Source organism: Astyanax mexicanus, chromosome 8, assembly GCF_023375975.1.
Source record: "Astyanax mexicanus isolate ESR-SI-001 chromosome 8, AstMex3_surface, whole genome shotgun sequence".
Classification (NCBI taxonomy): domain Eukaryota; kingdom Metazoa; phylum Chordata; class Actinopteri; order Characiformes; family Acestrorhamphidae; genus Astyanax; species Astyanax mexicanus.
In genome coordinates, this window is record NC_064415.1 from 25,927,265 (window position 1) to 25,940,117 (window position 12,853).

General features: G+C 37.2%; 1 protein-coding gene across 1 annotated transcript; it reads right to left on the reverse strand.

Annotated features, from left to right (window-relative positions):
• Nucleotides 1–1,542: 1,542 nt before the first annotated feature.
• Nucleotides 1,543–5,958, reverse strand: serpine1 (serpin peptidase inhibitor, clade E (nexin, plasminogen activator inhibitor type 1), member 1). The gene is made up of 9 exons (XM_007248128.4): nt 5,853–5,958; nt 4,645–4,886; nt 4,316–4,540; nt 3,808–4,002; nt 3,246–3,444; nt 3,035–3,135; nt 2,567–2,653; nt 2,385–2,468; nt 1,543–2,264 (listed from the first exon to the last, which is right to left on the reverse strand). The coding sequence occupies exons 2-9, from the start codon at nt 4,883–4,885 to the stop codon at nt 2,218–2,220; spliced, it is 1,179 nt and encodes a 392-aa protein (XP_007248190.2). The 5' UTR covers nt 4,886; nt 5,853–5,958; the 3' UTR covers nt 1,543–2,217.
• Between the last annotated feature and the right edge of the window lie 6,895 nt (nt 5,959–12,853).

Sequence of the window (12,853 nt, forward strand, 5' to 3'; positions counted from 1 at the left end):
GTTTCGAGCAGGTACTGAGACCCTAAACGGGGTTAATTCTCGCCCTGACTCGCTGAAGAGGAGCGAAACTCGCTTTTCCAGTGTTTATACTGTGGTGTGTAAATACGCAGGATATCGTGGTTAATCCTGTTGTTTTGTTGTGTTGTTTCACCGTCCTCGTTGTGGTAAACTGGTGGAGCGGACGAGGTGTACGGAATTCGTTGCCATGGCGGTTTCCATAGTAACGGAACTAGGATTCAGGGCTGTGCAAAATTCAGAAAAAAATCAGGATTTAATCCACCATACAGGATGTTAAATAGAATTTGAATTGGAATTCATTGCAATTCAGAGAAATTCACTCTTATTACAATTCAGTGAGAATGTGATACTTTTACATTAACATTTTTATTACAAATGGAAGTACAGACACTAACATTAAGTGTACATTCCCTTAATGTTAAACAATAAGCAATATCTTAATTTTAAACTAATCAAATAAAACAATGTTTTGGTAAAAGGAATTTTTATTTATTAAAGTACTTTACTTTTAAAGCAACATTATTGCATCTTATACTCAACCGCTTAAGTGTTTTATCATTAAGCAGCATCATTCTAGTCTGGATATCTTCTGCATGCAGCACTAATGTTTTAATCATATGTAATATATGCTGTGAAGCTTCTTTGTTTAGTACACCTTAATAATGTTTTATGAATTTCTTTGACAGAATTCCCATTTTACTTCCTGCAGTTTGAATATAAATAGCAATTCCACTTCCTGTTTGAATTGAATTTAGGGGACATTCTCAGTTCTGTGTTAAATATTGTATAACCCTGCTGGGATTCAGTATATTTTCCATAATTTTCCATAATAGTATGTTAATTTCCCTCTCTCTTTCTCTCTCTCACCCGTAATAGTTTTCTTAGCGTCTTGAAGGAGTTTCTGGAGGTGCTGAAAATTGTAACTGCTTTTCCTTCACACTGTGCTCCAGTTCATCCCACAACACCCATCTCAGTTGGGTTTAGGTCAGAGGATTGTGCTGGCACCATGTAGTACAATGTAGAAAATTAATTAAATAAAGACAAAAAATGAAATACTTTGTATTTTTGGGCTATAAACAAAGATTTGTATGATATGTTGTACTAAAAAGAATAGAATTAAATAATATAGAATTTTTTGGCAGTAGTGTGATATAATTACAGTAGTTTCAAATATTAGTTTTTTGGTTAAAAAAAGCTAATGTCTTTGGGGTCAAACTTATAATTAGAAGATCAACAATAAATGAGTACCCCTCTATGAATGGACTTCTGCCCTTCCAACAGGTGAAGTACCTTCTATGCCAGCCCTACTAGACAATGGCCCAAGAGGTGCACTTTCCAATAGAGACAATGGGATGCAGTACTGAAACTGCCACCCACCAAAAGAGTCTGCATTCATGACTATATTTAAAAATCAGTTTATTACACGCTCTAAAATTCTTTCTGCAGAGTGATATGAATCTGTGAACACCAGGTGTCGCCAGTTGCGAACCTCCTACATATAAATTCAAAAGGCACAGAGAGCTCTTAAAACATAAAATAAGTTTATTATATACACATCAAGTGCAAAAAGGTCATCTTCATGTAAATAAAACATTCAGTATAAATATAAAAAAATAGAAATACAGCTTCAAACATGAAAAATAACACTTAATATAATATGCAAAATAAACAGCAGAATATAAAAATATTGTCCATCAAAATTCATTCATCTTGCCACTGTACTGTTTGCTTTAAATAGGTCAAAATAGATTCTCATTTAAACTTCAGATTCATTTAACAGGGATTACAGCTTGCTTTTTAAAAGCATTCCAAATCCACAGGCATTAAAATGTGCCCTTAATCCTAAATTACAGTGACATTTGCTGGGTTTTAAGCTGCACTTTCCTTCATCTTTATCTGCATGTTTAAATAGTGTATGATTTCCTCCACCACACATTCTATCTGTACATAATTCCAGTAATTATAAGCCTCAAGAGTCTCAGATATAGAGACTTTCTGCTGATTAAATATAGGCGTGTTGGCATATTCATGTTTGTTTGCTTTGAGGTTGAGGTTCCAAAGTACATGTTCCAATGCCTTTAGGATCTTCTTTATCTTGTCCCCGGTCCTGTGTGGTCTCAGTAGTACGTTAGTTGACAGTAGAGACTGTCAATGTGAGTATAATGTCTTTAAATTTTGTGTGCTTTGAATTCTGAACCGCTAGTGTTTTTGAGGTTGATTGACTTGACCCATGAAGAGCACAGAGCCTGTGGAACAGAGAGAAAACAGAGAAGCGTGGCTGTTTAATAGCTGCTAGATTATTAGTATAAGGTGAACAATAAAAATATATATATTAAACTCGAATCCAAATTGAAAGCAGAACTGACCTGTTGGCTTGTGTTGGATGAGGAAAAGGAATGGACGGTCCATAATGTGTTCCTCTACTGCCATGCGGGAGTAGATGATGGCAGCTGTAGAAACAAAGAAAAGGTACAAATGTGAGATTCTTTTTTTCCCAGGGTTTGTATTGAGTACAGAATTTTGTCTTTAAACTGGGAGTTTTCCTTACCTGTTGCAGAAGAGCCTTTGGTTCCATCTTCCTTAACTTCGATCTTAACCCTCTGCAGAACGTCAGATACGCACAGAGGTTCTTCAGCTAAGGGAAAGGAAGATTGCAGAATAAACATTTTAGATTTATCAAGATTTTTAAATATTTTAAACTGTTTCAACCATTTGGCTATGCAGTCATAAATAAAGATTTCAAGTTTATATGGGCCAATGTCACTACATCATTAACAGCACAAATGCCGGTATTATTAGTAACACCAGTATTACCAATATTGTTAGGATTACAAGAACCACATTAATAGCACTAATTCAATACTAATTCAACACTAATTCAATCACTAGTAACACTAATATTAGCAATATTGCTAGAAAAACTTACATTACTTTAAAACAATACTTTATTCCATTCACTCTCAACAACTCCAGAGGTCTTTATAGACATAAAATATGTGTACTTGCATATACTTACTAGTAATGCGTGAGAAATCTGCCTTGGACTGGCTGAAGATGTCTCCAAGCCCCAGTTTGCTCAGTGTTGACTTCAAATCGACTTCTGTGTCAATGGAAAACCTGGACATAACATTGACGCAAACTTGTATTAGACTCTAAATAATCAGAATTAACAATCAGAATCCAAAAAATAGTAAATGTCAGTAAAATAAAGGTTTTATTCTCTTTACCTGGGCAGCACCAGCTGGCGGTTGACCTTCTTTATGTTCTTTCTCCACTCCTGGACCTTGCTGCCACTCAGCTCTTTGATGAGGGCAGACAGCGGCATGTCCTTTTCGAATGAAGACACCAGGAGCATGCTCATTGAGTCTCCTTCATAGGGTACCTCAATAACATCGTAATCAACACCTTCCTTCGTCACAAACTCACCTGGAGGATGAGACAGGCAATATTTAAAACAATGGCAATAGCTGTATAAATATTAGAGCTTATATATCAATGTATTTCTTAATCATTCATTCATTCATTCATCCAATAATCATTACTAAGGCTGGACTGATATAAAATATTAGCTTAAATAATGTTTTTGGCCAAAAAAATTACACTGCAATTGTTTTGATAAACAAAGATTTTCTGACTAAATTAGAATTTAAGTTTCATTATGAAAAAAAATAAACAGCATTATAAGGATCAACAGGAATTCTGCAAGTAAATTCATGAAACCTTAAAATAAGCCAATTTAATTGGTCACACCCAAAACATTACATTACACTAATTCCATTACATTCTCACCGTAGTTAAATTTATTGGTGGTTCTCATCATTGGCACTGGCAGTGTGCTACCATTAGGACCATGGAACATCATCTCCATGGTCAGGCTGGGGTCGAAGGGTGTCATCCAGAGGCCGTGAAAGTGAAGCGCGTTTAACAGCACCAAGCGAGTCTGCTGACTCAGAAGTCCGGACGGCAGGAAGTTTGGAATCATGCCTGAGAGAAGAGAGAGGGCAGAGTTCAGGACTTGTTCAGTAGCACGTGAGATCTCCACATGTACACAGTGTACTCTGACATAATCTTTCAAACGGAACCATTTAATCATAAAAACAAGACAAACAAAAGATTCTAATAAGGTAGAGTTAATCATCACACTCTGAAAAATGAAAGGCTGGTTTCAATTTAATTACAATTGACAAATAACATCAAAAAACACATTATAAAAAAATTATCTAAATTCATTATCATTTATAATTGCACAAACACATACACAGTCTCACACAAAAGGAAAAAAAAAGCACACACACACCTCCGGTTCTGTCTGACGTCCAGGCGTTGATGACCTGCTGGGCAGTCTTTGGCTTGCTAAAGTCCACCTGGTGAGGGACACTCTGAAATGCTTTTGTAAGGCTGCGTCGGAAGGGCTTCTCCAACATCAGCTTTCTGTCCACCATGACGCCACTAGCCACCTCCACTCCGTGTTCACTGGACAGGTCTCTGTGAAGAAGCCTCTGTTGTCGTGGCATTCCACGATCTGGAGAAAGTACAGAAATTATAGGTTTCTATATAATTCTTGGATTGGAATCAGGGAAAATCCATTTATTTGGTGCATAAAAACAATTTTCCCTCCATTCTTACCTTGCAGAGAATAGCCCATGTGCTCTTTGAGTGTCTTTAGAGTGCTGCCATAAGCTCCCAGCTGGACCATTCCCATCACGGAGGAGATGCCGTAGGGTGACATGGCAAAGTTTTCATCTTGATGGGAGTGAGCAGCTTCTGAGAACAGCCGCAGTCCAAAATCCGTCTGCTGCTTCTGCAGGAAGGTGCCCATCGCTGACCCATAAAAGGCAAGGGTCATCAGTACACAGAGTGTCTGCATTCTGCATAAGGAGAGAATGGATAAGAATATGAAATCTAGACATACTGTTTGAGTAACATGCTGAATTAATCAGTTAATTCATGAATAAATGAACCACAATGAGTAAATGAATGAATGAATGAACATGTGGTACTACTACACTATATTTAGTGCCTTAAGCTGTACTGGAATCAACAGCATAATTCACCCATATCTAATGTGGCGCTTCCTGTCCTTTAATCCTGTCCTTGGCATCTGCTACAATCACCGTTTTAAGCTATTAAACTCCCTCACAACCAAAAGTGGTTGACGCCAGTAGCCATCACACTCAGACAGACCTGAAGGAGCTCATAAGTGTGTCTGAAAGGCACGTATTCTTCTCTATGTACTTAAACACCCACAATGTAAATTCAGTGCTGCTGTTCCTAAATGCTTACCTTGAGTCACCTTTCCATCTCTCTGCAGGTCTATTCACGAATCCGCTAAAATGAACACACCTAGCTACGTGACCTATTCCGACAATTACCAAGCTTTGTAAAACCAAGATTTTGTACATTATTATATATCTATATTATAAAATCAGTTGCAATACACTGGCATATTTTAACATGGCAAGTTAAATAGCCTTAAACTCAAGTGGCTTTTTATATGGAAAGTCTACATGGAGTCAACAACAACTGCGTCAACTATTGTCACAATACTTTTTGAAGAAATTTTAGTGGAGGTAATCTCTTGACAAAGCCAATACAGTACCCCTAGCTCTAAAACATAAGTCCTTGATCTGTAGCCTAAATTTGGATTTTTAATTTTAAGGTGACTTGAATATAAAACTACAAGACAAAGTTCAAAAATAAAAAATACAAGAAAAGATTTTACTCTACAAGTTTGACAACACAATTATCCCCATATAACATTTTCTACACAATGAAAATCAAGCCTAAAAAAAACAACTTTTGTCCAAAAAGTGCAAGCAAACCATAACCCATACCTGAAAGTCTGGAAGTAGTAGTCTCAGTGGATCTAAGCTTGTAGATGTGCCTTCTCCTTGTGCCTATCCAGCATGGACTGAACGAGCAATTGCCTCTCTTCTCTTTTTAAAGAACTCAGGACCCAGAACCCCTCCCCCTAAATGCGGAACGGAAGTTATGAAGTCATCTCTGTCTGCTTTTCCAGCCTGAGCCACCCCTACTCCTGCGCTCTGTTTCACACAGACACACACACACACACACACACACACACACACACTCACACTCAAACACGATTTTCTCTCTTCTTCAACAGACTCAACTAAACCGAGTCATGCTGTTCCCCCCAGGGAGCTCCGCTGCTGACTTTGACAGGATTTGGCAGCAGTTTAGACTCAGTGAACGCTCTGAGAGTGTTTGCTAATTAAATTACAAACCCACTCACTCACCCACGCACTGTGTTACACTACACACTAATATAGCCTCAGTGCCCCAGTGCGAGACTAGTGAAAATAGATGGGTCTGGTTTTAATAAAAATGCAGAGTTTTATAATAACAATGAAATGCTCTGTCTAAACAAAGTGGGGGATATTAATGATCTAGGTCTACTCTGTCCATAGGGTGCTGTTGGTTTGGATATTTTTTGTTTATGTAGTGATGCATACACCACTCATACTTTCTGAGTTGACTACTTAAACCACATCAAACTATATCATACATAACTTGTTTAAAAAGGCACTGACCATTGCCAAATTCATATAGAAATTGTACAATTATTTTAAATATGTTTATTTTTACACATTCTTTAATTTTTATTTTTTATTACTACTAATATATTTTTATTATTTTATTTTTTATTACACTTTACATTTGTTTATACAGTACCAGTTAAAGGTTTGGACACACCTTCTTTTTCCAACATTGTAAATGAATACTGAAGTCATTCAGACTATGAAGGAACACATGAGGAATCATTTAGTAACTTAAAAGTGTTAAACGAACCAAAATACTCTGTGAACCATTTAGGTGCTCTTTTCTGGCATGATGTTAACTTATCCTGTAAAACAGAGGTAACTCTTGGTCTTACCTTCCTGGGGCTGTCCTGATGAGGGCCAGTTTCATCATAATGTTTTTGATAGTCTTTGCGACTGCACTTGAGGGTACTTTTGGAGTTCTTGGAATATTTTTTAAAGGATTTTTTGTTTTCTTAGTTGAGTAGTTCCTGCCATAATATGGATTGGAACATTACTTAAATAGCATCATTCACTGTATACCAACTGTTTGCCTCTTCACAACTTTACAACTGATGCTCTTAAACACATTAAAGAGGGCACAGATCTTACAAATATCATTCATTTAAACTCTATTTTTTTAAATAACCTCTAATATGCTTCTAAAATTAGCAATTGACCAACTGGTTATTTCCATATTAATCTGTCTGTGACATTTATAGAATAATACTTATCTTAACTCCACCTGCTCCTCTTGTGTTATCTGTTTCTGACAATAGGAGGATGGCTTCTCCCTTTGACTCTTCTTTTTTTGGCTCTGGTTGAGTTTTCCAATGTCTCATCCTTGGCTTGCTCATTAGAGGCATGAACCCGGAACCCCTAATGAGAAGAGGACCTGAAAGGAAACACAACCAAAATCCTTTCTTCTTATGTGGCCTAATCAAGAACATCAGTCAAAGCCAAAATTCACCAGTGGGCCCCTCTGGTGAAAATGACACATCACACTGCCATATTTGGAACTACAGATCCAGCATTCCATGGGGCATGCTCACGGACTGAGCTGCATGCCCCAAGTTCTACAGATGACTGAGCGTCTGGCGACAGAGAGACGAGAGTAAAAGGAGGAATATAAAAGAGGGAGAGCGGCTGTGTTTCACATTTACACCAGCCGGCTATGATACGATGATATCAACATGCCTCATATGACTCGATATGTCTGTACCTGAAGATGCAGAAAGAAGATAAAATGTATAAAGGAAACATTACATTAAAATAAAGACTTTTTAAGCTATTATTTTTCATTGTTTAATGAAAGATACTAATTTGGAATTGATTTTTCATCAATATTTTAAGGATTGTACCATAAACATTACCAAAAAGCTTCCTTTAACAGTCCTAACAGTTTTATAAATCAACTTTAAAATATTTTAGAACATTTACGTGATGTGATGGTTTCTTTAAATCTTAAATCTCCTTAAATTGAATGTCTTAAATGTTCACACAGCTTTTTAAGATTCATACACTTTTGAGTTATTAGAAAACCAACATGTTTTTTTTTTTCCTGTGCCATATATACTAGTTAGATTTTGCTATGCACTGTAGAACAGTATACATTGAAGTTACATCATGTGGTGGTTATCTACTGGACTATCATGTGGTGGTTATCTACTTTTTTGCTTTTTGGTACCTGGTTTCTGGTTAATTTTCCTTTAACACACCTCCCCCTGCAATGTTTTTCGCAACTCTCAATGTATAATTATGTCAGCCACCAATCCAAATATATATTTTTATCCTTTTCTAAAGATAACAGCATAATTTTACAAACTGCCATTGCGAGACAGATAAAAACAAATGTGATTGCTAATGTTGCTTGGAAATTTTGTGCTGCTAGATATCTGCATTGCGCAGTTTAGAGTGAATGTTCTCTCTGGCCAAATCAGCACACATATTTTTTTAATATATCACAGTTTAGTCCCTACTCAGCTCGCTTGAAACCACAAGCATGCAGGAGTAAAAGCACTAACTTTCAGGTATCAGGTACCAGATTTGCCCAAAAGATAAACCAGGTAGTCAAGTCAAGGGCTGCAGTTTATACACAGCATCCAGCGAGTTGTAAAAAGAGGCACTCATCGTATTATGCACAACAACCGGGGTTTTGGCACAAGCTTCTTGAGCCAACAGTTGTATTATACACAGGAACCGTTGTTTGAGACAAGCTCCTCTGATAGATTGCTGTATTATACTCAGCAGCCGGGTATTGGCACAAGTGGTGCAGACCGATTGCTGTATTATAATCAGCAATCAAGCTATACAGTCCAATTAACATATTATAATTGACAATCACAGTGTTGACACAAGCAATATGGTCCAATTGCCATATTATACGCAGCAACCAGGGTGCTGACACAAGCAATATAGGTAGTTTTTTTTTATTATATATAGCTTATGAATATATTTATTCAGCTCTTCTCCCTTTTATCGAATTGTAACCACGTGCTGGAAGATTTATTAGGGTATCAAATACGGATCTTCAGGAGATTTACTTTAATGAGCTCTTTTTTTAAAAAACTTTTTGTAAGAGTAAAACTGTATGTGTACTGTATGGAGGGCATGGTGACACACTGTAGTGTTGGAACAGCACTAATTTTACTCTTAGATTAAAGAGGTTTAGTAACTTCAGTAAACGTGTCCCACTTTTATTGGAATCTCTGTTTATAAAAAGTCTGCCAGCATGATGACAGAACACTTAGGAGAGACTAGACACTCAAGTGACAAAACAGAGCCAATATAATTACGAAGGTATGAGGTCATGGTCTATTACATGTTGGTGTTTCATTAGCGTCTAATTGTTTGTCTCAGTTTTTATATTACTAGAATCCCACAACAATGTCACAGAAAGTAATTATTTTCTGGTCTATTTGTCATTTGCAACATGTATAAGGCATGTGCATATGAGTTTATCTCATTCGGTCTCCATTCATGAAGCCATTAGGCTAATTTTAGCATCTGCAGTCATCACTGCCCACCTCCTCCACTGAGTTTGCTACATTCCATATGGAGTGAATGGAAAAATATGGAACCACAGATTCAGACCCCAGTGGTACGCCCACCTGATTCACATTTCAGATGCACATGGGAACTCCCTTTAGCTGGAGGAGGACTCATCTTATCCATGGCAACCGACCAAGGCTGCTTTGGAAAATCTATTAAACTAAACCGCAGTTTGGGTTCAGCGAAGAGCCTTTATGCAACACTGCTCTGTTGCTTGTTTGTCTCCAGCTTTACCACTTCATATAACTATGTGATACATGGCCTGGTGTGGGCAGGGAGCCTACAGTGACTTCACAGAATTTAAGACCTACAGCTTGCAGTTTGTCTTGGGTCCACATGTTTAAAAAACGTATGATCCTAATATGTTTATAGTGTACTATGAATACAGGATTTTTAGGAATTGAAGATGAAATTTCTTCTAAAACCCAATTCATTGATTTATCAAGAGTAAAGCTCTGAACAATTTTGCAGTGACGTTTCCCAAGAACAAACTAAGAACATTCTTTGGCAGATGTTCGTGAATGAGGCCCAATAATTGTATTAAAGATAGGAATAAGTATAAAGTATTAAGAACCTTAATGCTTTAAAGAACCAGCATTTGTTGTTTTTTACTTATAAAGTATCTCTATTATCTCTAATACAAACATGGTTCATTATGGAGACAGTAAGTAAAACAGTGTTTATTAACCCTGGTTCTTGAGGGTCACTGGCTTGCACATTTTAGTGCTTTTCCTGCGTTAACATGCCCGGTTTAATACTTAATAATGGTCTGTTAATGAGATTCGTTGGACAAAGTGTTAAGAGTGATTGAAAATGTTCTGTGTAATTCTCTCTCAAATTATCATTTGAAAAACCTTTAAGAGTGTATAGAGCAATTCAAAAAGTCATTCTTTATTGGGCATATCAAGTTATATTATATATAACACTTCAAAGAAAACAATTATTTGATGAGTCTTTAAACCATTAAACTCTATGCCTAACCCTTACTAGAGATATTCAATTTCTAATTACATTAATGCCATAACCAGCAATTTTAGAAACCCTAATACAGAACCCTGTGGGACTCCCACTAAATGTGCTAAACTAAAAGGTTTCCAAATAAATCATTATGGCTTTTGAATTAGGATAAATAACAAAAAATAATTAAAAGGGTTTAGAATACAAAGGTATAATTCAAATAGTTTAATGCTTCTGTGCCTGATTAAATGTTCTGCATAATAATAAAAACCTTTCTGTAGATAGTTTTGTAATTACCTTTTTTTAAATGGTTCTATATACTGTAACACCAAAAGTGTTTCAGTATCATTAGATTAAACTGTTCTTTATGACTTCCAATAAGATGCTGTATATCTTAGACCTGCATGAATGACTATGACTATCTCCTGTAGTAATGAAATATCAGTGATACTTGTGTGACAATGCTTTTCAGCTGATGACAGTCAGACAAACCTAGACCTGCCTGGCCTTGTCTCAGTACTGTCGAACACGGCATGCATTTTGTGAGAAAAAAATGAAAGTGAAATTAAGATTTGTCCCCCCAGCATTTTCTCCATACTCATGCCCTTGCTATGAAGCTAGTGGAATCCTGTCAAAAATATGAATATTAATCATTTTAAAGTCATTTGCGGTAATCCTTGCCAAGAAACCTGTGTTTGATGCTCCCTCCTTGTGAACTACTGAATCACTTAGTTCGTATTACACATCAATCACTATGTTGCCTGAGGCCAACAACCTGGCACATGATGATTTGTACATGACTCTACAGAAAAAGTCATTCCAGAGGGTAAAAGTTTAAACGCAACCTGGCCTTCTATCAAAATTGTGGCTAGTTTGTACTAGAACCTTTTTTTCACATTCCTTAAAAAATATGTTTCTAATAATGGTGAAGAGAAATTAAAAAAAAATATTTCTGAATGCTTCTTTAATGAATCATCATCAGAATACTGTGTATTTTGGCACGCATTACCGTATTTTTCGGACTATAAGGCGCACCGTATTATAAGACGCACTATCAAAGAACGCCTATTTTCTGCTATTTTTCCATACATAGGGCGCATCGCATTATAAGGCGCGTTAAGTGACACTAGAAAGGGTGCCTATATCAAAGTGAACAGGGGTGGCGCCATGTTTCCCTTCCCCCACCGGGGGTGGTCGCTTGCCGGTGGAGCGTCTCAGTATATATAAATCTAGCTCTTTCAAAGTCAAACGAGTGCTGGATATTAATCTACACAGATTCCTCTCCTGAAAACTGTTTATTTGGGTGAGTAACGTGCTTCAGTTTATTTACAGTAAGCTTAGATTTCCAGATGTCCACTAAGGCTTACTGCACCAGCGTTAGCATAGCTATCCGCTAGCACGCTAGCTAGTCACCTAAACTAGTAAAGTTAACCCAAACTTAAACGACAGCGTTACACTGAGTAATCCTGCGTGTTCTGGTAAGACAGTGAGATATTAGCTAGCGATTCGTCCCCCGTAGCTTGTTTTAACACGGTAAACAAGCAGATTACAGGCTGATAAAACTCACCTCTGAGAGAGTTAGCGCTTAGCATCTAGCTAATGCTAGCCAGGCAAAGCAGCACAGATTTACAGGCCGATAACTCACCTCTGAACGGTGAACGCTTAGCGATTAGCATCTAACTCTAATAATACTGCTCCAGCAGTATTAAAAGTGCTAAATTTAGAAAATACTGATCTCTGAACAGTGAAAAAGCTAGCTAGCTAAGCGGTTAGCATCTAGCTAATGCTATTGCTGCTCTGCACGGAGTGTGTGTTTACTGCTCCTTACACCTGACGGGTAAAATTTAGATAATACTGATCTCTGAACAGTGAATAAGCTAGCTAATGCTATTTGCTGCTCCAGCCTCGGAGCTGCACGGCTCTGGACTCTGTATAGCACTGAAACTCTGTATAACGCTGCACGGAGTGTGTGTTTACTGCTCCTTACAACCTGACGAGTAAAATTTAGATAATACTGATCTCAGTGAATAAGCTAGCTAGCTTAGCGGTTAGCATCTAGCTAATGCTATTGCTGCTCAGCCTCGGAGCTGCACGGCTCTGGACTCTGTATAGCACTGAAACTCTCTATAACGCTGCACGGAGTGTGTGTTTACTGCTCCTTACAACCTGACGAGTAAAATCCATACAAAAGGCGCACCGTATTATAAGACGCACTGTCAATTTTTGTGAAAATTAAAAGTTTTTAAGTGCGCCTTATAGTCCGAAAAATACGGTACTTAAAAATT

Coding starts and splice junctions, on each gene's coding strand:
- serpine1 (XM_007248128.4), bottom strand. CDS start 4,885: ATGCAGACACTCTGTGTACTGATGACCCTTGCCTTTTATGGGTCAGCG. Junction 4,003..4,315: donor GACGTCAGACAGAACCGGAG/GTGTGTGTGTGC, acceptor CTCTTCTCTCAG/GCATGATTCCAAACTTCCTG. Junction 2,654..3,034: donor AGATTTCTCACGCATTACTA/GTAAGTATATGC, acceptor CCTTTCCCTTAG/CTGAAGAACCTCTGTGCGTA.